We start from the raw sequence: 26,323 nt of genomic DNA on the forward strand, positions 1-26,323 counted from the left end.
TCTCATCGCAGTCCCTCTGTGTCTCTGCTCTCTGAACTCACCTCCCTCTTGTCTCCCTCCTCTCTCCTAAGACTTGGAAGGGCAGCATGTAAACTGATCTCTCAGTGAGCTGGTAGTCTGTCTTGTAAACGCAAACCAGAATTGATTTTTTTTTAAAGTAAGTGAAAGCTTAACATGGGAGGCATGAGAGAAACTTTTTTTTATCTAATAAGATATATTATAGCTTATTACATTCCATTGTATTCATGAAAAGTGTGACAATTTAAAGCCTCCCTTACACATGTAAGTATTATAGTATAATGGGAAAACACAAGGTAAAAGCGACTTGGAAAAGGATTTAGGAGACCTTTGCATGGGACAATTATCAGCCAGATGAATCTTCATCGAATCATTCGCTCCCGATTGTTGCCCCATGTACAGGGATTGGCTATAAGCTGATGAACAGGCCTATGCCCATGTGTGAGCTGATCACATCTCTTAGGTGGGCAAAGATATCATCGTTTGTCAGGAGCTTATCTCCCTAAGTAAAAAGGGGATGTGCTGCCTGCAATAATGAAAGTGAATGGCCCCTCACAGGATCTGGCAACCATTCACTCCAAACACGTGCATTGTACTTTCGACAAGTGCCAGTGGATTTCTATATAGTCTGTTGGAGCTCCTATAGGCTATCATGTGCCCGTTTAAAGGGATCCTTGTGATTTGTTCACACGGTCCAGTTTTTAATTGCAATTGTTAAACAGAAAGCCAGGAGAAGTGTCGCTCTTCTCTTTATACGAGTCCCACATTTATGATCTGTTCCAGGCTTTATATTTAATTATTGCATTTAAAAACCTGAACATGTGAACATGACTTAAAGGAATTTTAATTGACACTACTGCAAATAAAAGCGGATCATGATGAAGACCTAACCCTGCAACCTTACATATCAGATGGAATACTATGCAGAGTTCTGTGCATGAGAAAGACATAGTAGAGCTTAAACAGGCCATCAGCTAGGCTGCCACGGGACGGACACAGAGCGAGCCCTGGACTAGTCCTACCCAGCTGTCCCTGCTTGCTTGCCTTAAGACAGACATAGGCAACTACGCAATTGGGCAATACTCCCTACAGATACAGGGTACCCTTAGCACGCCCAAAGGGACTAATAGCTAGCAAAGACTACTGGACAAACACGTTATCGGTCTGGGACCCAGTCCAGCACGTGATTGAACCAGGCACAAAGATCACTGACTGACAAAGCAAAGGATAAGTGGAAAGGCAGAATGTCAATTAAAATAAACAGAGGGAACCCATCAGGGAAGAGATGGGTGTGGTGGAGGATCAATTACTAGAGCAGAGGGAATAGAGCTGTGTTCAGACATTGTTCAGACTGGTGCAAATGAAGCATAGAATTCAAATACTAAATCATGGCTAAGAGCCCAGTTTCTGTCGTATAGCGCAGGCTGAGGACCTCGCCGAGGTACAAACAGGCACAAGGAATAGCTTAAAAGAATTAAATGGAATAGGTGGACTATAGTCTCCATAAAGATGATCAAAATTGGGGTTATTTAGGGAAAAAAAAGATGTGAGCTAATAACTGTGTGTAAATATTAAAGGTCGTAACAGAAATCTCTACTCTAGAAAACGTGTTTATTGACATACAATAGAAAGGTATTCTTTACTGTAAAAGCAATGAGAGACTATTAAACTCTCTACCTAAGGATGTTGTCTCAGTGATCTCCCTATGTGAGCTGGAAATAGGCCTGGATGACATTTTGGAGGGGAAAAAAAATATATATTACAGGTTATAGTCACTAGATTTTAGCGAAGGGTCATTGATCCAGAGACTTATTCTTATTTAGAGTCAGGAAGGATTTTTTTAACTGTCTCTTCAGGCCCATTCACACATCCGCAAAATTTGTCTGTAATTGCCGATCCGCAATTGTGGACAAATTTAGAACCCATTGCTTTCTATGTGCCCATTCACATGCAATTTTTTTGTGGATCTGCAAGAAAAGGACCTCTCCTAGTTCAGACCGTATCTGGGGCACAGAATACCGATAGAAGTCTGCGGGATCTGCGTTTTTTGAGGACTTTTCGTAATGTCTGCAAAAATATACTGACATGTGAATAAAGATCTTAACAAACTATTTGATCAAACAGAGTGCACCATGGCACCACCTTAAGGTGTCCTCAGAGACATGGTCCCTACTCCAGCATTCTCACAGTAGCAATGGCCTCTCCTGGGCTGACAATAAGCCTACAATGGGCAGATAGGAGCCAAATTTAGAAGAACGGGCAGCAGCCTCAGGGAACATGGAGAGGTATGTAATAGGCTCAGTAAGCGAGCACCCATCTAGCAGATCGGTGTTCGCTTACACAGAATATCGCGCCATGTAATACACTTTTATCTGTAGGCACCCTAAGCTGTTGGTACTGCTGCATTGGCAGGAGATATCTAGACCTCAGGACTGGAGATTGATGATGGCAATGCAACAATATCAGATATCTGAGGGTTCAATTGTTCCTACAGATGTGCCTTAAAGGGGTTCTCCAGGTAAAAAAAACAATATTCTAAACAATCTCCCTACCAAATACCACCCTATGTCTAATATACATGTATAACCTATCTTGCACACTTTTCCTGTTTTCTTCTCATTCTTATCCGCTCTGGATGTCTAAATTCATGCTCTCTATGTCCTCTCTGACAACATGCTTCTCCCTCTTCCCCTCTCCCTTTGCAGTTCTATCAAAAGTTATAGTTCTATCTCTGCTTGCTGTCAGTGCCTCAGCTCTTCATGTTTTCATTTACAGTCAGCAAGCAGAGAACTAAACCTACACTACACCCCCCACCCCCGGTAAACACATGCCTGTTATGCAGCATATAACTACACCATGCGCGCCTTCAGCTCTGCTACATCAGCAGCTAGTATGGAATACATATTGGGGTGATGTGATGCATAATCAGTAAAAAAAACTGTCCTGATAAAGGGGTGAGTACGCAAACGGACCAATCAGGGAGATGCATGATGGGAAATGTAGTTTACTGGCCGGCGCCATCTTGGATATAGACCGGCTTTTAGAAAAACTTGTAACTCAGGAATGGCAGCAGCTAGAAAGACAGGAGACTGCTCAAAATACACAGGGAGACTTGGTGAGTAAGAGCAGCTAGCATTTCATTCTCTAGCTGTTAGCTGGATAACCCCTTTAAGGTGAGGTAATGGGTTCCTTCCTAATGGTTGTTTTGCATTCTTCTGGATCAACACTGCAGGATACCAGCTTAATTACATGAATGTCCTTTTTTTTTTTACCCTTACAATGTATGCGACTATATTACTCTTCGTAGCTACTCTTTAACAGGTGACTCCTCCCTAATTTTTTTAATAGAGTACTTGTTAATGTCTTTATTAAACTAGACAACTTGATTAAAAGCTATTTCGGGAGATCCCATAGATTACAGCCATTAGTGCCGCAGTACTTACCCGGAGGGCTCTTCAGTTGGCAGCACGGTGGCTCAGTGTCATGCCTGTGTCTGTACAATCCTGGGGTATATGTTGGTGAATCGGAAACTTATATGGATAAGACACAGACAAGAAAACATCGAAGGAACGATAAGCTAAATTGTAGTAAATCAAAAATACTTTGATGCCAACCATGTCCCAGTATAGGGGGCGATAACTGCAGGGTGTACTGACTTGGTACCACTGCCGCTCCTTCACATGCCAATACAGTGGTGCCTTGGATTAGGAGCATAATTTGTTCCAGGACCGCACTTGTAATTCAAATCCACTCTTATACCAAAGCAAATTTTCCCATAAGAAATCACTGATATGCAGACAATTGGTTCCACACCCCAAAAATAATGATTTTTTATTCTGAATAACATGTAAAACAAATGAAACCAACAATGAGAAACAGTGGAATATGTGATATTATAAGTTACTGTACAGTATAGCAATCAGCATGTGAAGTATAATGTATAGTAAGTGCATAACCATGATAACACAGCAGCAGATTGTAGATACAGGATGGAACTGCAGATCCCCATAATGCAGTAGCGTAGTACATCAGGCTAAAATAGAGAAGCAGGGCTGCTGTCAGTGGTCTGTGTGGTCACATGACAGTAATGGGGAAGGGGGTGTGCTCAGCATGGACCAATCAGGAAGTAAGAATCCCGGAGCTGTGCAGGAGGACAATGACAGAAACTTTTCAATACAGCAGTGTGAATGGCAGAGTGTAAGTGCAGGCACATTATAGCAGCAGTGTGTATAGCTGAGTGTAAGTGCAGGCACATTATAGCAGCAGTGTGTATAGCTGAGTGTAAGTGCAGGCACATTATAGCAGCAGTGTGTAAAGCTGAGCGTGAGTACAGGCACATTATAGCAGCAGTGTGTATAGCTGAGCGTGAGTACAGGCACATTATAGCAGCAGTGTGTAGCTGAGTGTGAGTGCAGGCACATTATAGCAGCAGTGTGTAGCCAAGTGTGAGTGCAGGCACATTATAGCAGCAGTGTGTAGCCAAGTGTGAGTGCAGGCACATTATAGCAGGAATGGAGAGGATGGGAAACACAATTGTTGACAGAGACTGCAGGGAGCATGAAGTAGGAAGGATCTGCTATGATATTGAAGGTGAAGGAGACTTCCTGGGTCAGAGTACAGTGCTGTAGACCCCGCAATGCAGACCATGCCCCTCCCCCGCTCCCCCTCCCACCCAGTACAGGGAGCTCTTAAACCAAGTTACAATTTAAAAAAAATCTGTGAGCTCTTCTTACAAAACGCTCTCAATCGAAGTTACTCTTAAACCAAGGTACCACTGTATTCAGCATGGCATTTTTTGGGGTTGGCAGAGTTGTCACTCTCCCTTCTACATCCTGCATCAGTGCCAGTAGTTGTCACTCGGATACAATGTGCTACACCACACAGGTTTACAGACAGGCTTAGATACTAAGGAGGATCTGGGCAGAGACTCCTCTAGAACTAGGAGGAGGTAGGTTGGGATAAAAGTTCAGCAATGTTGCAGAGTTGCTTCATCATCTCAGGGTTACACATCTTAGTCAGTAGAGTGGATGAGGAGACCTGGCAGCCGTAGCTCCGCACTATGGCTTACCGTAAGTATCCTAGTATTACAGACAGATTCCCTCCTGTCAATCAGTTGGAGAATCTTCATCCTGAAGTTGTGTGGGGATTTATTCTACAATATCTATTACTTTCTATTGATTCCTTTTTTATTCGTACAGATGTAGCAGAGCTGAATGTGTGAACAGTTGCTTGTGTACAATGTGCAGTCCTATGGAAAAGCTGAAAATGTTTTTGTGCAGCTGGGTTTGTCGCTTATAGTGTTTTTACACATGCAGTTATCACATTTAAAGGGGAATTTCGGAATTTCCCTTTTTGAAAGATAGTGGCTAACAATGCTATTATTGGTCGCTAAATGCTGGATGTGAGGCAGTGTTGGTGTTCACTTACATATTGTTTAACGGATGCCTTAAAGGGGTAATTCACTAAAAAATGTTTTCATTCAAATTAACTGGTCCCAGCAAATGCCAGAGATTTGTAATTTACTTCTATTAAAAAATCTTCAAGTACTTATCAGCTGCTGTATGTCCTGCAGGAAGTGGTGTATTCTTCTCAGTCTGACACAGTGCTCTCTGGTGCCACCTCTGTCCGTGTCAGGAACTGCCCAATCCTCATAGAAAACCTCTCCTGCTCGTCAGCCTGGAAATAATACCACTTCCTGCAGGACATACAGCAGCTGATGAATACTGGAAGACTTGGGATTTTTTAATAGACATAAATTACAAATCTCTGGCACAGTTCATTTCAAATAAAAAGTTTTTCCTTTATGAATTACCCCTTTAATGTAGCTTTGTTGAGGGTAAGAATTTATAAGCTATTAAGAATATTAAATGTACAATGTGAATTGCTCAGTGGTAGTCAGTAGGACGCTCAGTTATCAGTCTGTCTTGGCCAGTGTCTGGTTGGTGATGTCCAGCGTCCTGGTGGTCTGTGGACCAGTCAGCATTAAGCCCCTGGTGATCAGTAGAACATATGAGGTGTGCTCCTCCTGGTTAGCAGTATATTTTGTATCCAGTTCCGAGTTGCCTATCCAAATTATAGTCAGGGTAATGTTAAGGTAATGTTAGTCAGTTAGTTGAATTTGTTTTTCTTTTTAATCAACTGGTTTCAGAAAATTATATAGATTTGTAAACTTCCAGTACTCATCAGGTGCTGTATGTCCTGCAGGAAGTGGTGTATTCTTTCCTTTCTGACACAGAGCTCTCTGCTGCCACCTCTGTCCATGTCAGGAACTGTCCAAATCCCCATAGAAAACCTCTCCTGCTCTGGACAGTTCCTGACATGGACAGAGGTAGCAGCAGAGAGCACTGTGTCAGACTAGAAAGAACACACAACTTCCTGCAGGACATACAGCAGCTGATAAGTACTGGAAGACTTGAGATTTTTAAATAGAGATAAATTACAAATCCGCATAACTTTCTGACACCAGAAAAAAATGAAGGAGTTCTTCTTTAAGATGCTTGTGGGTCTACACGGCTGATCATCTCTCATATTTGGCTGGGTTCACACCAGCATTGATCCTTCTGTTGTTCTGCTCCATCACTAAAACAGACTATTGGAAAAATGGTTCCATTGGATCTATAGCACACAGTGCACCAATGGCGCTCAATGGGCCCCTAGCTTCCATAATGGTGTCTAGCGTTTCACTAGTTATAGGGGTCATTCGAGAAATTAAAGGAAAAGAAAAAAAACAACATTTCTTTCAAATCAACTGGTGCTAGAAAGTGCCAGAGATTTACTATTAAAAAGTGTCTAGTCTTCCAGTACTTATCAGCAGCTGTATGTCCTGCAGGAAGTGGTGTATTCTTTACAGTCTAAAGAGCAGGAGAGGTTTTCTATGGGGATTTGCTGCTGCCTTAAACAGTTCCCATCACGGACAGAGGTGGCAGCAGAGAGCACTGTGTCAGACTGGAAAGAATATACCTCTTCCTGCAGGACATACAGCAGCTGATAAGTACTGGACGACTGGAGATTTTTAAATAGAAGTAAATTACAAATCTATATAACTTTCACTAACACCAGTTGATATGAAAAAAAAAAAAAAAATCGCTGAAGTCCCCCTTTAATACCAGGATGCCAGGACTAGTTCTTATCTTTTCATTACAGTGAGGGTCTCCATGCATATAATCCCTATATCTGCCTTGTATAGATGAATCTGGAGCACGTTTGGGAATAAATCAGCTCTGAGTAAGTGGATAAGACTCACACTCTGCATTCGAGGCCATTGGGATATCATACAAACAATGAATAATGACGCTCTGTACATAGTAATCCTTACAATTTGTAGGCTGCATAAAAAAGTTATTGAGAAGAATCATCAGGTCCGGTGGACAATGAAAGCCTCGAGGATGTGTAGTAATGGAAGTGTCCTCAGTAACACCGCTGCTCTATGTGTCAGGCAGGAGAGCGGTAATTTCTGGTAATTGTCAGGTCAGGCACTCGGTTATATCAGAAGGTGGAGTAAAGTCAGCGGTGTGACATCCATAATACACAGGGCACAGATAGAATTAACATCAATACATAGTTTGGAGGTCCAGTCAAACAATGACTACATCATTCATGTGGCCCTTTAAATACAATGCTATTGGCCCCCTGCTTACACGGAGATATGTGTGGACGATAGTAAAACATATAAAGGGAATCTGTCAATAGGTCTATACCGCCTTAAATGAGGGCAGATTAAACTAGTGATAGAAATGCTAAACAGATCAGTGTATTACTTCTGTCATTCTGTTCAGCTGTTCTCCTAATGTGCAGGAGAATAGGATTCTTGCCGCACCCCTTCCCCCGCTCTCCAGCTGCTGATTGACAGTTGACTGTCTATATACAGCATGGATAGATAACTGCCAATCAGCAGCTGGAGAGCGGGGGAGGGGTGCGGCAAGAATCCTATTCTCCTGCACATTAGGAGAACAGCTGAACAGAATGACAGAAGTAATACACTGATCTGTTCAGCATTTCTATCACTAGTTTATTCTGCCCTCATTTAAGGCGGCATAGACCTAGTGACAGATTCCCTTTAAATGTATTACTATCGTGGGCGGAGTTTTCTGCTTCTCATGAATATCCAGGACCGCTGAGCACATGCACAGAACAATGTAAGTGATACATCATTCTGTTCTGATTCTCTGTCACTAGTTCATGCTACCCTTACATAGGAAAGCATCATCCTACTGACTGTACTGTATTCTTTCCAGTCTGAAACAGTGCCCTCTGCTGCCACCTCTGTCCATGTCAGGAACTGACTAGACCAGGAGAGGTTTTCTTTGGGGATTTGCTGCTGCTCTGGACAGTTCATGACATGGACAGAGGTGGCAGCAGAGAGCACTGTGTCAGACTGGAGAGAATACACCACTTCCTGCAGGACATACAGCAGCTGATAAGTACTGGAAGAGTTGAGTTTTCTTAAACGGAAACAGTTTACAAATCCGTATAACTTTCTGGCACCAGTTGATTAAATTTTTTTTTTTATCCTTCTGGAGTACCCCTTTAATCTAACTGCCTATAATCTAATTAATGGGACTTCTTAATGCAGCAAAGTAGTGCTGCGTTTACACCGAACGATTATCGTGAAAATGTTCTCAATAACGATCGCATTTGAGCGAGAATCGTTCCGTCTAAAAAACACAGCAAACGATCAAGCGACAAGCGAGAAATCGTTCATTTTGATCTTTCGACATGTTCTCAAATCGGCGTTCGCTAAAAATTCGCAGATCGCTTCGTGTAAACAGCCTTTCAAAGATTCACCCTATGTGTAAGATGTGCTTAAGCGATCTTAAAAACGATTTTTCTTACAAATTTTCTAACGATTTCTCTAACGATTCATTTGTCCAAACGCTGCTCGTTATAAAAACCAAAATCGTTGCTTCAAAATCGGAAAACGATCGAATTTGGCGAATTACCGTTCCGTGTAAACGCAGCATAAGCTACAAAGATTTCTCTATATTGTGGCAGGAATTTAATGTTCATTCACATTTATAAATAAATATCCGGAAAAAAAGAGAGAATACAAAAATTTTATACTGGATATTCCGAAATCTAAAAATTAAATGAAATAAAAGTATGAGGGCAATAACATGTTTGAGTCGATATCTTCTCGGATTGTGATGGCTTCTCGCCACGTTTCCCAGGTGTGACCAGCAGGAATGTTGGCTGTGACTGACAGGACATGTGTAAGTAAATGACGGGTGTAGACATCATGTTTTGGAAACCATCTCCACCATCAAGAGCTTATAAAAATAATATCCTTATAAAAGCAAAATGACTATACATAAAAGCTAACAATGGAGGTCATTGAGCAGGCGAAACACGTCGAGTTGTTTTAGCTTAACAGTCCCGTATGGAAAAACATTCCAGTCCTCGTGAATGATAGGTTCTCCGAGCTCACATATGTTTATAGAGCAATAAGAAGACAATCATTTTTCTAGTATACATCTAGTTACAAAATAATATATGATGAAAGACTAAGCGTAATGCTTTTATAATACAGGGGTAGGATAACATAACTAGAACAACAATAACTAGCATGCCTTACACACATTACAATAAGCAAATCCAGTTGAAGTTCTCCCCCAGGTTTTGCAGAAATCCAAACAGCGCCACTTTTGAACTGAGTTTGTGGGAGGCATTGCAGCTCAGTTCTATTGGAGTGAATGGATAATCCCTTTAAGTACCATAATAGACAAACTTTGTCAAATATGATGCAAAGAAGGAATCAAAAAGTGATGCTGGAAACTATAGACCTGTAAGTCTAACATCTATTGTGGATAAAGTATTTGAGTCTTTATGAGAGATGCCATATTGGAGTATCTTAATGAAAGTAATCTTATTGGCGTTCCAGCGTGGGTTTGTGAGGGATTGGTCCTGTCAGGCTAATCTGATCAGCTGTTATTAGGAGGTCAGTTATAGACAGAATCTGGGTGAGACTTTGTGGTGAGCCCCCAGAGGATGTAGCGGTGGGACGGCCGGTCACTTGCTAGATGGATGCCACTACTGTAGTGGATGGCCGAGATACAGCCGGACCTTTAGGGTTTTGTCATGTGACGCCAGTGCCAGGTGTGGGAGGCCAACGAATCTTGCAATATACTTGATACATTTTCAATAAATACACGAACATAGAACCACCAGATCTGTATGAGAAGTGCTGAGTAGGATGTAGTAGAGGTGATAAAGTTGTACAGAGGTAGTAGTAGAGAGGAGAGTGCTGTGAGAGTCTCAAACCAAGTAGTAATGTGCTAGGAAAATGTGTTAGGATTTCCTAAGTACACCCACACTGCGAGATGGAGTTCATCAACTTTACGAAACTTTGCTCCACCCGGATCAGTTCCTAGCTCTTTGGCTCTGTAGTGGATACTGCCCTACACTGTAGTGACTCCTTGTCCTTGGAGTGGGTTGAGATTGTCTGTTGGCTAGTAAATAGTAGAGGGTAGAGGAGAGGAGTTTGCCAGAGGAGCCCCAACCCAAAGTTGCCTTGTACTCTGCCGGAACCTTGATAGATATCTTTGAGTGAAGTGATACTTGTACTCACGTTTAGACCGCCTTCTGCTCTCTGGTATCGTAGAACCCAGTAGGGTAGTACGAGCCCCAGCTGTGGTTTTCTGGGTGTAGCTAGGTGTCCGAGTCTTCCCAGTTACCTGCACTGCGCAGTAGGATACGTAGACCTTTCTATACTGGTTGTTTTGTCCTACTGGAGTCAGTTCCTATTTCTCCAGGATACTGCCCTGCTATTTTTAGACGTGTTCCTGGCGTGGGCTAGGGTGTTCCTTGGTGACTACTTTCCCTTGTTGGTGCTTAGCACTGCATAGTGAAAGTGGTAGTGTTTGTAGAAGAAGTGTTGGTCTCTTGCTGCATCTATTCACTCTGGTAGCTAGACTCAGCTCAACTGAACTGTCCCTAACAAGGGTCCTGGCATAGGCCAGGCCCTGGCTTGGCTTCTGCAGAAACTTGTTTTTTTGCATGTCCTCTCTCACTGAGAAATCTGACTAGACTGAGCTGCACTTCCTCCACCAGTGACTCCTCCTACAGGGGCCTGTTGTGTTCCTGCTTGTGAGTGGTGGGGCTGAGTGTGCGCAGGAGAAAGAAGAAAGAGGATAGGACAGTAAAAAAGAGCACCTCCTAGTGGTCAGAACAGAACACGTGGTACACATATAAACATTAACCCATTACCTTCTTTAGCTGTGCATAGAAATAAGCATATAAGAAATACTGACACCTAGTGGGGAAACTTAATACCTCATCCACCACTTTGTATAACCTGGGAGAAAAGCTTTACGACAGGTGCACAGGAGAAAGCACTAGTAGTGGGACACCACACTTGCACCATTGAACATGCAGTTTGACGTTTTGTGGTGTCAACAAAGGTTTGGCTATTGCACCTTTGCAAATTAGGCATAACCTCGTCCCAAAAAATAAAGAAAATGGCCATACAGTGGTAGATACTAATAATATATAGAAGCTGTGCTGCCCATATAAGTGATTACAGTTACATCTAGTGACTCACAGGTGACGCCTTCTCTGATCGGAGTTGTTATTCTTCTGTTTTCTTCTCCATCAGTTTATCATTTTCCACCTTCAAGAGTATGGTGCCCTTATTAGTCTATCATATGGTAATAATGTCCCAACTGTCTCTCCCCACTCTATACTATAAAAATAAACCCTGAGCCCCTATGTAATGAGACCACTGTGCCCATATAATAATAATACCCCCTGTGCCTCCATGAAGTAATAGCACCTTATACAGTAATAATACCCCTGAGCCCCCAAAAATAAAATGAGTGGCACTCACCTATTTATGCAATTGGTCGTTTATTGAAGTGACAATCACTGACAAAACATAGTGGTTGACAGACAGTAAATAGCAGGGATGTTCCAGAGGTGACGGCCCGTTTTGTGCAGCTTGCGCTTCTGCTATCCTGATATACCAGGCTAGTAGAAGCGCAAGCCGCGCGAAACAGGCTGTCACCTCTGGAATGCGCCTGCTATAGTCTGTCTGCCTCCCTCTATGTTTTGTCGGTGATTTTCACTTCAATAAACGACCAATTGCATGAACAGGTAAGTGTCGCTTGTTTCATTTATTTACCTGCTGCAACCAACAGGTCATGTTTTGCAGATATCCCATACAACAAACAGCTGTGGCAGTTACTGGTGCACTGACTATAATTATATCACCTCAAATCCTCAAAACATGACCAGTTGGTGAGTCCTGAGGACTGGAGTTAAGAACCACTGTGCTACAATATACATTATTATTGTATTGCAGGTATTCTCTAAGGTTCCTGTATCTGTGTATTACCTACGACCTAACCCATTACAGTAAATGTGGAGGGTGCAGCACTGGACCATGGAGCGTTGGTGCTGGGTTATCTGTCAGTGGGAGGACGCATATCATGAGGATGACATACACCCTTCATCACATGCAGTTTATATGGAACCCGAGTAATATTTGAAGTGTGAACTAGTATTTAAGTCGCGATCAAATTATTTTCTTCTTGTCAATTAACATTCTTCTCAGCCTTGGATTCTGTAACTATATACTTATCACATTCCTCTGTCACACCCGCCTGTCTACAGTCATCTCCGCCCCAAACCTCTGATAATACACCTTATTTATTACAGCACCCCAAATCTCCAAGGTCGATAGCAACAAACTCAGAAATGGGGAAGAGCACAGGACCCACACCATGCGCTGCAATGACCTTTTCCTCCGCAGAGGACAACCCTTTACCATCACATTGTTCTTCTACTACAGAGGAAATGGGGACAATAACTTGGAGAACATGAGGCTTATAGCCCAAACAGGTATGTAGGAGGAGAGTGGCAGAAAATAAATATATATATATATATATATATATATATATATATATATATATATATATATATAAGCTTCCCTTAGAAGTCATATTAAAGATCACCACCCAAAATTGTACAGTAGTGGACCTGTCAGGGAAGGACAAAATACAGGGTATATGAGTGACAGATATAGCGGTACTTCTTTCCAGTCTGACACGATGTCAGAAAGTTATATAGATTTATACATTACTTGTATTTAAAAATCTCCAGTCTTCCAGTACTTATCAGCTGCTGTATGTCCTGCAATAAGTGGTGTATTCTTTCCAGTCTTACACAGTGCTCTCTGCTGCCACCTCTGTCCATGTCAGGAACTGTCCAGATTTGCTACTGCACTGATCAGTTCCTGACACAGACAGAGGTGGCAGCAGAGAGCACTGTGCAAGACTGGAAAGAATACAGCACTTCCTGCAGGACATACATCAGCTGATAAGTACTAAAACCTGTACTGTATAGTTGGTTTTTTTCCCTCCAGAGTACCCCTTTAAATAGATGGGGCTTTGAAGAGAGCTTTCTATATTGGATTAAAAAAATTACTGTCACTTAAAAAAAAAAACTTGACATAAAATGTTTTGATTGTTTGGAGCCTGGGTGGTCTAATTGGGAGCCAGGAGAAGTGCACGGCTAAGCACTTCACTCCCTGGTATGTTGTTCTCCCCATTTCAATGGGCTCCATTTTAAGTCTATAGAGCCTGGGCACTTCTGCTGGTTCTATGTAGTGACTGGAAAGCATTGTAACACTTATACCCTGACCGATCAAAACTTTTGAAATGTCTGTGACACGGCAAACTTTTTTTTTTAAGTCACAGCAATGCATTACTTATTTTGTATATATATATATATATATATATATATATATATATATATATATATATTAAAAAACCTCTTTGAGAAGACCAGAGTTTTCACTGTAAGCGACCATGACCACATAGTGTCTTTTCTTGGCCATCTGAGGCCGTTTTCTTTTAGTCATTTTTCGTGCCCAAATAACAGCTGTTATTTAAAACAATGGCTGTTATTTGAGTGCAAAATGACGGCCAAAAAAAGATGATACGTGGCCTATATTGAGTATAGTTATAGCATCCAAAGCACCTGCGTAGGACTCTTTTCACACCGTGTTTTTGACGTCTGATTGCCCGTGCAAGTAGGGAAATGTCCAGATGCATATGGCAAATGTATCCATCTAGTGGAAACCAACTTAAAGGGGTTATCCAGTGCTACAAAAACATGGCCACTTTCTTCCAGAGACAGCACCACTCTTGTCTTGTTCAGGAGTGGTTTGGAATTAAGCTCCATTGACTTCAATAGAACTATGAAATTGAAAACCGCACCCAAACTGGAGACAAGAGTGGTGCTGTCTCTGGAAGAAAGTGGCCATGTTTTTGTAGCGCTGGATAACCCCTTTAATCGTTTTGGCTTCTTCTCCTCGGGTCTTCCATCTGGGTTTCCATGTACTTGCTGGATGGAATAGCCCAGACCTTTGCATTATTCCATACAGCAGGGTCCAACAATGACAGGTGCCGCTGAGTGTTGGCCATCACAGCTATACGGTGGGGGTGTAGGTGGGAGAGTCCTCCAATGTATACCCCAATGGACACTGCAAGAACGCTTTGTACAGGACATTATATAATATCTAATCTTTACCTCCAGGTCCATATCCCTCTAAGCAAACAGGGACCCTGATACAGTTCCCGGTGACAAGGCTAAGGGAGAATGCGTGGAGCGCTGAGGTGGAGAGTGAATCGGACAATTCTTTGTCGCTGACCATTTGCACGTCCGTGAAGGCTCCTATTGGACGATACTGCCTGTACCTGGAAGGCGCCTACTGGGGGAAAGTCAACTCCTACTACTTAGGGGATTTCATGTTACTCTTCAATCCTTGGTGCCCAGGTAATCTTCTAATGATTTTAATGAATTATTCCAATAATTTCCTCTCTTCCTTCATAACCCAATATTTCTTCATAGTGGTCAGAGCTCTATTGTTTGATACAGAGCTCCGAATCCCCTGGCATAGAGCTCTGGATATTTGATATTCGTCTTGTTGGTCTTACACGGATTCTGTGATAGCATGATCCCTCCATATACTGTATATAAACGCTCGGCCGAGCATTCATCTATTCTAATTTGTTAGCTGCAGCTCTGCCTTCTGTTCACTTTGGGTCCCGTCTGCTGCATTGATAGGCTGCTGGCCGAGCCAGGACCATGGCCAGTGATTGGATGAGTGCAGAGATCGAACCAGAGGGGAACAAAAAACAGCTGCAGAGAATGTGGTAAGGTAAATTAAAGGGGTTTTCCAGTGCTACAAAAACATGGCCACTTTCTTCAGCACGACTCTTGTCTCCAGTTCAGGTGCGGTTTGCAAATAAGCTCCATTCACTTCAATGGGACTGAGCAGCAAAGCCCCGCCCAAGCTGGAGACAAGAAAGTGGCCATGTTTTGGATAATCCCTTTAATACTTTATTATTTTACACTAAAGGCAAGGGCTGCACAGACATCGCTGACGAGGTCCGTGCAGCCTTTGCTGCCTGATAGTCAGCCTGTGTAATTGCTCAGTAAACGGGCACCAATCGAGCAGATCAGCACTCGTTTATACTTTGTGATCGGGCCGTGTAATAGGACCCTTGGGGTCTGTAAGGGTCTATTGTTCTAGTTCAGGTGGACTGATTGCCCTTTGGTGGTTTCTTAATTTAAAAAGTCCATAGAGTTTAATATTAAAGGACAGTAAAAAAAAACGTGTGTGTGAACGACAAAAAAACAACATCCATTGTTTGCAATAGACGTCCGAAAATAATCGTCATGAATATTAATTTCTTTCACGTCCGCGCAAACAATGTCCGTCATTTTATACACTGTGAGCATTGGACGTCCGTCATTCCACTGACTTCTATACATTCCATCGAGGTCAATTAAAATTCAGCAATAACAGATGTCATTCTAACGTCTCATAACCTAAGAGTAGCCTTGCAGACAGCTTTTGTGTGGCGTTTATTTTGGCCTCCAAAAACTGACAATTATTTTAGCGCTTTTTTTTGTTCTTTGTTTTTTGCCTTTGGTGCTTTTGTCTGCTTCCAGAAGTAGCATTTTTGAGACCAAGATAAGAAATTTCATTGAACTCTATGGGAGAGAAGCCACCACAGTTTGCAGAAAAAACCTCCACACCATCAGCATGCTGCTTTTTAAATAAACTACCACAGAGCCAAAAATAAAATGGTATAGAGGGGGAAAAAAATCCTACAAAAAGATATCCCTGGGGAAATTTATGAAAGCTGCACCACTGCCATACGCAAGGAGAAGGCGCAGATTCGCCCCTTCTCCTTGGCATACGCAAACCATAACTGTATTACGATGGGGGGCCAGGCAAGGTGGGAAGGAGCCGTAGCCATAATCAACCATTAGTTACACCTGGTGTAGATTTCTACGCCTGTGCAGGTTGTACGCCATTTTTCTTAGGTGTCCCCCCAAGTGAGTTTGGTATTTCATAAAATGCCACTGACTTACAGCTATCATCTGACCCCAGGTGTTTTTGCAAAAGAAAAAAAAAAAAAACAGTAAATGGCTTAAGCGCAAAAAAATTTAAAAAAAATTGCTGATTTTTGGTCACATCACATACATAAAAATGTTTATAAAAAGTGATCAAAAAGTCACATATATGCAAGAGAGGTACCAATAAAGACTACAGATCATGATCCAAAAAAAAATGACAACTTACACAGCCACATAGACCAAATAACTAAAGCATTATAAGGATCAGGATAGAGCAATTAAAAAAAGTTAAGTCAAATAAGATAAAAGTTACATACATTGCCTATCGTTGTTTTCGTACTGAATTGAGGAACATAACATAGTTTTTACCATGCAAATGCATATATATATATTTATTTATTTTTTGCTGCTTTTTTTATGGAAAAAAATCAATTTCCAAGTCGCAAAAAATATGGGCTCATATGGGTCTGTAGGTGAAAAAATTAAAGCGATATGGTAGGAGAAAACAAAACAGCGAAAATTACAGTTGGCCTGGTCCTTAAGGGGTTTGAATAATAATGCGCTCCATTGAAGTCAATAGGAAATTGTCCGTCAGTGCACACAGTATAGAATAACGTCCATAACTGAAGATGAGCGTAAAAATAATCAACATGCTCTTTTCTTTACCACCTGTTTTTTTCACCTGTACACACATTATTTTGTTTTCATGTTTTAAAATTATGGCTGTATTTTAGTATTACGGTGTGTGAGCATAGCCTTACGGTGTGTGAGCATAGCCTTGGCCTTATCCATTAAATAACAAGGTGTGAAGAAAAAATATTTAAATAATTCAACAAAAACCTGTAATAATAAATCTTGTTCTGTACTGTCCCAGACAGGTGCTAGGGTTTTTAGCTCCTGACCTACTCCACAGTTTCACGAAACATGAATAATTCTACCATATCACCTTTAACTACATTGAGAAGATCCAATCATTTTGGATTTTTCAGTAAAGTCCCCATCGACATTTCATTCTGAACAGGGGTTTTATAGGAACACTATGGGGGAGATTTATCAAACACGGTGTAAAGTGAAACTGGCCCAGTTGCCCCTAGCAACCAATCAGATTCCACTTTTCATTTTCCAAAGAGTCTGTGAGGAATGAAAGGTGGAATCTGGTTGCTAGGGGCAACTGAGCCAGTTTCACTTTACACCAATGTCCCCCTATGAGCTGACATTACTGATGAAACCACAGAAGAAATATATGTGAAAACGATTCCATTCTACTCCATTAATAAAGTGTCTGGTACAGCGATACTTGGCACAAGTCCTTCATATGTAGATTTCCAAATCGTCTGTAACCTTGGATGTGAGCCAAGCTATACAAAGGGAACGGGGAGAGGCAGCGGGAGGGGAGGTTTTGATACTTTCCCATTTGCTATGTAGCTATCTATTATGTTTCTTCTTGTTATTTCCAAATAACTTTCCCCTTGTACAACATTCACTGGATCGGGGACTAATATAACATTAAAGGGGTATTCCACTCAAACATAACTTTTCATATGTTGCTGCCCATGGAGAGACTTCCTTCCACACTTGGTATTATGTATTCAGTCTCCTTCCCCCAGTTCTGAGCTGCTGCTTTCTGCTAAAGACACAAAAATCTGTGTGTGAGCTTCTATCTCTGTCTCTCCCTTTTCCTCCCCCCTCCCTTCTGAGATGGCTGGTGTAAAGAAGTTCCTGGCAGAGTGTATCTGCAACTTTGTAGCTTCTTTGTAATCTGAGGCCAAGTTGCAGATGAACTCACTGTGATTAACCTTCCCAGCATTACAGAGTTGCTACAAAGTTGCAGATAGGGACTTCTTTTCATAAGCCATCTCAGAAGGGAAAGGAGAAGAGAGGGGGAAGGAGAGAAAAGCTCACACACAGGTTTTTGTGATTTCATCAGAAAGCAGCAGCTCAGAACTGGGGGAAGGAGATTGAATAGATAACAACAAGCATGAAACAAATTGTTAGTCTCACCATGGGCAGCAACATATCAAAAGTTATGTTTTAGTGGAATACCCCTTTAAGGCTAGGTTCCCACAATGTAAAAATAAGGGCAAATAACGGCCTTCCACTATGTTCACGCAATGTTTTTCAACGGCCGTTATTAAACATATTTTGCCATAATGGCCGTTGGTTAAAATTTAAAGATGGCCCCTTTTGGTTGTGGCTTTTAAGAAGTTAGATTGAATTTATGTAAAACAACAGTGGAATGACGGCCAGAATATAAAACTATGCATGAACAATCAAAAATAATGGCTGTGTGCAAAATGATGGCCGTAAATAAATGTCATGAACATTAATTTGACGGCCGCTGCGGACATAGGCCTTTATTCTATACCTTGTATGAACAGATGGCCGTTGTTAGCATAGACTACAATGGAAATAATTGAAAAATAAAAACAATGGCCGTTGTTTTTTTTTTTTTTTAAATGTCGGACGTTATTTTAGCTAAAGAGACACTGTGTGAGCATAGCCTCAAGGGAATGTTTCATATTTTACTTTTTTTCTTTAACTAGTCGTTAGTTCATATACAATGTGTGAACAGATGAAAAAACAGCCATATTTTGCAAAAGTAGGTGGAAAATAATGATCCTGTTCAGTATCAGGACGGTCGCAATCAATTACAGTCATTATTCTTTAGGCTATGTTCACACTACGTAAGTTCCGCAGAAATCACAGCCATTGTTACAACGGCCGTGATTTCTGTGGTACTTACGTAGTGCTGCAGGCTGAGGGAATCCCGGTCGGAGTGTTTACACATAGTATACACTCCGTCCGGGATCCCTAGCGGCGCCACGAGAAACTGACGTGTAAACCCTGTCATTTCACACAATGGAGTGTGGGGCTCCGGCCGTACGCCCCATTGTGTACAGTGGGGATTTCTGATGCGGGAGCGCACTGCAGTACCGGCCAGGATGATCTTTTCTGAGACCGTCCATTCCAGGACTCGGACGGGTCATGGAACGGCCGGTCTCTTACTATGTGTGACCATAGCCTCATAATGTATGCACTGCCGGCTGCTTTCCCATTGACTTCAAAGGAGCACATTATTATTTTGAAAATACAGCCGTATTTCGCCTTTCTTTTACGCTGTGTGAACATAGCTCTAATCCGCAGGTATGAATACTGACATGACTAGCTAGAATACATCCGTTATATAAAATTCCTGCTTTTTGTTGTTTTCCAGATGATGATGTCTTCCTGGAAGATGAGGCCATGAGGCAGGAATATGTGATGAATGAACATGGTTTATTATATCAGGGAAGCAAAGACTTTATTACCACCACACCATGGAACTTTGGCCAGGTATTGTCCGTTCATCCTTACATACGGCGTAATGCCAGTAGCTGTTATAGATGCATTGCTAGTCTATGTTCCCACAATGGCAAAATGACAGCCGTCTTTGTGGACTATGTGGGAGATTTATCAAACATGGTGTAAAGTGAAACTGGCTCAGTTGCCCCTAGCAACCAATCAGATTCCACCTTTCATTCCTCACAGACTCTTTGGAAAATGAAAGGTGGAATCTGATTGGTTTCTAGGGGCAACTGAGCCAGTTTCACTTTACACCATGCTCGATAAATCTTCCCCTATGTGTCTAATGGTAATGACGGCCGCAAATAAGCATCACAAACATAAAATAAAGGCTGTCCTAAAAGACTGTGTGTGAACCGAAAGTCAATGGAATGACTTTTCTTAAAGTATAAAGTACTAAAAAATAGTACGTTGCGTGCATCTTTTTAACATGAAAAATGTCCGTCTTTTGATGAAGACAGGGGCGTTAAATTTTTATTTTTTTTTTAAACCTGGAAACAAAGCCTTTCTGTGTTTTCAACCTACTCCTGGTTTTTGATTGAAAAAAGACTGATGGAAATACTAAGTGTGAACATAACCAAACAGTCTTTTTGGTGGTCCATTGTAATAGTGAGGTAATAGGTCACACGCTTCACAGTCCTGACTTTTCTATTAATAAGAACCACCTTGTGTAATTATCTCCATGGCAACAGACAACACACCTTGTGTAGTCTGATCCTGCAGTCTAAAAACTGTGTGTGGACGTGGATTCATGCCGAAAACATCTGAAAATATGGAAGAAAACCCTGAGTGGGAACATTGCCATTAACCTCTGCCCCTAGGCAGACAAACAAGCCATGGCTTAACAGCTAACACCTAAACCAGCTGCTAAACCCAGACATGGTGTTTGCATTGTCTGACTTGCTGTATATAGTCAAAGTGACTGCACAATGCAAATATGTATGTCCCATAAAGACTGGTGTGACTGGTCACACCCATATACATTACTTACAGCCATGTGTTATTTTATCATAAGGAAGAAGTAGGAGAATAAATCAGCAATTATTGTTAATTTTTTTTTATTTTTTAGAGAATTGTTATTTATGCCCATTTGACTAGAGGAACGCTTGGCCGTGTTCATAGGTCATGTGTCTGTTCCTTATCTGGACTCCTCATTGCGTAGTATTGCCTCTGAACGTTTGTGACTCGGAATAAGGGCTGAAATCAGTCTTCATATTTTTAGGAAATGTCTCAATATGTACAGAATGATATCGCTAAGAAAAGGTCAAGACCCCTATAACAGTAATGGTCACTAGATTCAGGGTCGGCTTCAGGATTTTGCGGCCCTCGGGTGACAGAGCTTCAGCGGGCCCCTCATCCATCCACTAAGCACAATTGACTGACTGACACAGACTGACTGACTGATACTGACACACCCAGACGCAAACACACAGCACTTACTGCTCATTTTTCTCCTTCTTCCTCTCTGTCGGGCTGCTCTCCACACTGTAAGGTTGAGGACCTGCAGGTCATGTGATCAGATCCTTCACACTTTTGTCTCTCTGTGCAGGTCCTGTTCCATCTCCTGTGTCTTCTGATGTTCAGCGCTCACCCTGCACTACAGTGATCAGGCTGAACATTAAAACACTGGGCTCCACTTCCTCTCTGGGCCCCTGGAGGCGCCGTGGGCCATGGCACTTGCCCAAGTAAGCCCTGTGCTGACGCCAGCCCTGGATAAGACTGGTATAATGTTGACATCCACAAGACCCCTATAACATTTACAGCATTGGGAGCCTCTTAAAGGGGTTTTCTGCACAAAATGGACTGATTTGCAATGTGTCGGCACCCTGCCTATCAGTCCGCTTTGCCAAGAAAACCCCTTTAATAATAACACCCACAGGACTCCTCTAACATTGACAACCATGGCCCCTCATAATAGTTCCAGCAATAAGACTCCTATAACATTGACAACCATGGATCCCCATAATAGTAATAAGACTCCTCTAACATTGGACACAATGAGACATCATTATGGTGCAAGCTAGAGGAGTCGATAACAATAACAACTCTTCCATATAAGTTATAGCTACCTTACCCCTATAACATGGGGAGCCTAATTTTTTTTCTTGTAAAGTTTCTTAAATCTGCACTGTCCCTTTAAGAAGAACTTTTAAAGTTTTTATCATCAGGGTCTGGATGTTTGCCATTGTGGTTCACCCCTTGGCTTACTGCCATTTCCATTGTAAATCTATAGAGCTTATCTACTACAGATTGCAGCAAGCCAGGGAGTGAAGCACTTAGCCAAGTGCTTCTCCTGACTATATTTAGTGATTGGTGGCATGACAAAAGTTTTTTTTTTTAATAATGACCGGCACACTTCATAGGGGTCATCCTAACATGAAAAGTAATCTATTACAGTGTGGGGGATAACAAGCTGATGACTGGGCGACAGGTCCGACTCGAAAGCAATATTCAGTAGCCCCATAGAAGATGAAGAAGATTTGGCTGTACAAACACATCCATTAAATTTTTCTCTCATCCCAAGATCAGCGGGGGCCCAGGCAGTCGGACCCCCAACAATCACTTTGTCATCCCCTACCCTGTTGATGAAGGATAACATTTAATGTTAAGGATGCCCCTTTAAAATGAGACTTCATCATAGGATTCCAGAGAACTTGTTTTGGAGCTGCCGTTTGAAGTGCGGAGCTGTCACCGTGTCATGCTGCACCTCTCCCTAACCACAGGGATTACATTAACATAATGGTGCTCATTCATCGCCCCGCAGGCAAACATATTATAGAGGAACAAATACATTTGGCAGGAAATATATGGCGGATCGCAGTAACAAGTGTACTAAATAAAGTTGTTTTGGCTAAACTCCCTGTGATGAGAGAACGGTGGCGTAAAGGATTAAAAAGGTGGGACAAAGAAGATAATTTGCAATGCTTTTAAATACTTTAAGCTGACATTGACTGTAACAAGGGTCACATGACCAAAAATCACAGTGTGGCAGTGTAGTAATTGTCTTGTCCTCGGGTTAATGTAACTGAATGGGTTTGTGCTGCAAAACATAAGTGGTCATGACTAATGGATCACTGCGCAACCCCATTTGGTTATATTAAAGTAAGAACACAGTTGAAGGGGATATCCACCTAAGAGCTAAAAGAATGAAATGCTCACAAGTCTAGCTGGTGTTACTCACCAAGTCCCCCTGAGTATTTTGGGCCGTCTCTTGTCTTTCTAGCTGCTGCCATTCCTGAGTTACACGTTTTTCCAAAAGCCGATCTGTATCCAAGATGGCGCCGGCCAGGAAAGTACATTTCCCATCATGCATTTCCCTGATTAATCCATTTGCGTACTCGCCCCCTTAGCTTTCTTTCCTGCCCACTGCTGTCATTACTATTGCCCAGTAAACACAGGACAATTTTTTTCACTGATTTTGCTTCACATCACCCCAGTATGTATTCCATACTAGCTGATGATGTAGCAGAGCTGACGTGCGCATAGTGTAGCTATGAGCTGCATAACAGGTATCTGTTTAACAGGGGATGTAGTGCAGGTTTAGATCTCTGCTTGCTGACTGTGAATGAAAACATTCTCGTTCCATGCAAACTTTAAGAACTTCTATAACACTTACAATATACAGAGCTGTGACACAAAGATAAGTACATATGCCTGCATTCCCTGACAGCAAGCAGAGATAGAACGATAACGTTTCATATTACGGAAACTAGCGACACATGTAAGACTATGGAAGCAGCACAGGTGCATGGAGATGATGCAGATCATGTCTCCAAGTCAATGGACAGCTAACCCAGCCCCCAGAGAGAGGAACACACATGTCCTGTGTCTACAAAGGGAGGGAAAAGAGGGAGCAGCGCGTTGTCAGAGTGGACACAGAGAAGATGATTTTAGATGTGCAGAGTGGATAAATATGAGAAAAAAAAGTAAAGGATGCAAAATGGCAAGAGGGTGGTATTGGGAAGGGGGGTTGTTTACAATATTGTTTTTATTACCCGGATAACCCCTTTAACCCTATTATGTACATTCTATCAATGGTTACTGTGTTAGATAATTTAATATGATAAAACCATTTGATTTTACACTGCTATACAGACTCATCCCATTATAACTTATGAAACCTGGCAGCTTTCTTCAGGAAACACCTCTTTTTCAATGGGTTATGTCTGATATTGCCTTTGATGCAATAATAATCACAACCTATGATAAATAGTTATTCCTAAACTCACCCCAAGCTCACCCCAAGATATATAACTTACTAATATAGCGTTATCACTAATAATACTGGCTTCAGGGGCTTTTGTTTGACTGGAAGTTATGTAGTCCTTTTATTGTCAGTGTGGTGTTGTCTCAGCAGCTCCCTGGCTCCTCCCTCCCTCTTGGGATGATGCATCATCCTCAGGAGTCTTGGCTGGATCTTGTCTCTAAGCCCCACCCTCTGTATGATGTCATCACCTCTAACAACTCATGCAACCTGCATCACTATCTCCCTGTCGTATGCATTGCTGCTTCAGTATCACCAGTTTTCTGTTTACAAAAGGGGCACGCGTATTACAAAAATCAGAAAAACTAAATGGTGCTAATGCAAAAAAAAAACAACTTTTTTTTTTAAGCCAGATGCTTGGTAAAATCCCCACAATTCTGAAATTGGAAGCATATAATGATCTATAACCATAAGCAAACATCCCCATTGTGCCATACAACTACAATCCCCATCATGCCTTGGCTTTGGCTTTCCAGGCATGAAGGGAAGAGTAGTTTTGCAACAGCCGGAGGGCCGCAGTTTGACACCCCTGTGTTAGGTAATATAATGGTATCTGCCTACTGCTCTTTTAATTTACTTTACTTTAATTTACTTAATTTCCTGGAGACGCCTAATAATTAAAGTGAATCTCTGCCTTAGAACTTTATATCATTATTAGAAGTCACATTTTGTACTGATTAATTTTTTTAATATTTTCATGGGTGGGGTCCCATGTGGAGTATTTGTTCCACACATTCTGCACACTATGATCCACCACATTTATATCAGCTAGGTCACAGGAGTCAAACCCGCAGCCCTACAGCTGTTATAAAACTACAATTCCCATCAGGCCTGGACAGCCAAACCTTTATAATTTACCTTGGAGCGTGTTTAGATAGGGCAGACAAACTATGGATTTAAACAGAGTAAAAATCATTAAAAAATTTAAAAAAAAAGTAAAAAAAAAAGTACCAAAATTTGCAGCAAAACATTCATACCATGAGTCCCATGAAATGAAAAAAAAAGAAGCAAGACAGGGGGGTGCAGGAACATAAAAACAAAGAATACTTACCTATCCTGGTGCCACCTTGCGCCGCAGCTCTTCTGGAGGAGCCAGGTATGTGACATACCCAGGTTCCAGCCGAAAATGACAGCTGGTGGCCATCAGCGAGGTCCGGAAGCAGTGCAACAGAGGCACAGGAATGGGTAAGTATACTTTATTTTTTAAGTAGCAGAACCCCCGTGCCTACTTGTTTTTATTTTCAGAGGGATTGGGGAAGGGGTTGAAGTGAATCTGTCATCTGCCATACAGGTCCCAAACTTCTGACACTATTAGGACAAGCAGGGCTGGCCCTGTGCAAAATGTTTATTTGGCGCCCCCCCAGACCCCCTTAAGGTTACATAAAGCTCCTACAGCCTCCCACCCCTCCAGATGGACAGGAGTGATGGGCCCTGTCCAACCGCACAGGTCGCACACCCTAAAGGCCAGTCCTGAGGACAAGCATATTATACCTTTTAATATTTATTTATTAATTTTTAAAAAAAACATCAAGCACCCTCCACTTTTCTATAACCAGTCAAAAAAATAAAACAACCAGCAGCAACCTAGTAACACCAATGTGGAAAAGGCCATTTATTTAGACCTCTCCCACCCTGGTAATACTAGCCTGCTACTGCCCATACCTAGGGCGCCATTGCTTAACACTTCAGGACTGATGGCACCTGGCTCTTCCAGTATCCCTGGGGTGGTGGGTACTGGTGGAAATAATACAAGGGTTATGGTTTTCCATTTTATGGGAAAACACTAAGCCCCAGCTTAAAGGGGTTATCAAAAACATGGCCACTTTCCCCCCTCTCTTGTCTCCAGTTCAGGTGTGGTTTTCAATTAAGCTCCATTTACTTCAATGGAACTGAGTTTGAAACTGCACCCAATCTGGAGACAAGAGAAGGGGGAAAGTGGCCATGTTTTTGATAACCCCTTTAACAATAAATGCATCTATCTGATGCCTTCTACTACTAGTAAGTAAGAAAAAAAAAATTACATCAGTTTTTTTTCTATTGAAATAAAAACACCCTCTCAATCCGCAGCAGATTAAGTATATGTGAACATACCCATATAGTAGGAATATTCATTGTTACCAATAGTAACCAATCACAACTCAGCTTTCATATTTTAATTAGCTTTGGTAAAATTAAAGCTGAGCTGTGATTGGTTGGTATGGACAACACAGAGCCTCTTACTATAGGACGGCTTGATGAATCTGAAATAAATCTGCAGTGTTTCCGACACTCATATTGACCTACTGTGGATTAAAACATGCAGCTCAGGTCAGTTTAAAGTATCTTTTACAGATA

At 41.8% G+C, this 26,323-nt stretch overlaps 1 protein-coding gene across 1 annotated transcript in view; it reads left to right on the forward strand.

The window, feature by feature from the left end:
• The first annotated feature begins 5,007 nt into the window (after positions 1 to 5,007).
• Positions 5,008 to 26,323, forward strand: part of LOC138772979 (protein-glutamine gamma-glutamyltransferase 5-like) — a 35,896-nt gene continuing 14,580 nt past the window's right edge. Inside the window, exons 1-4 of the mRNA XM_069953825.1 lie at positions 5,008 to 5,087; positions 12,670 to 12,852; positions 14,551 to 14,790; positions 19,598 to 19,716. Of these exons, the coding sequence (XP_069809926.1) occupies positions 5,078 to 5,087; positions 12,670 to 12,852; positions 14,551 to 14,790; positions 19,598 to 19,716 (552 nt within the window). The 5' untranslated portion in view covers positions 5,008 to 5,077. The remainder of the gene's footprint in view (positions 5,088 to 12,669; positions 12,853 to 14,550; positions 14,791 to 19,597; positions 19,717 to 26,323) is intronic.

The sequence above is a fragment of the Dendropsophus ebraccatus genome, chromosome 14, assembly GCF_027789765.1.
Source record: "Dendropsophus ebraccatus isolate aDenEbr1 chromosome 14, aDenEbr1.pat, whole genome shotgun sequence".
Classification (NCBI taxonomy): Eukaryota; Metazoa; Chordata; class Amphibia; order Anura; family Hylidae; genus Dendropsophus; species Dendropsophus ebraccatus.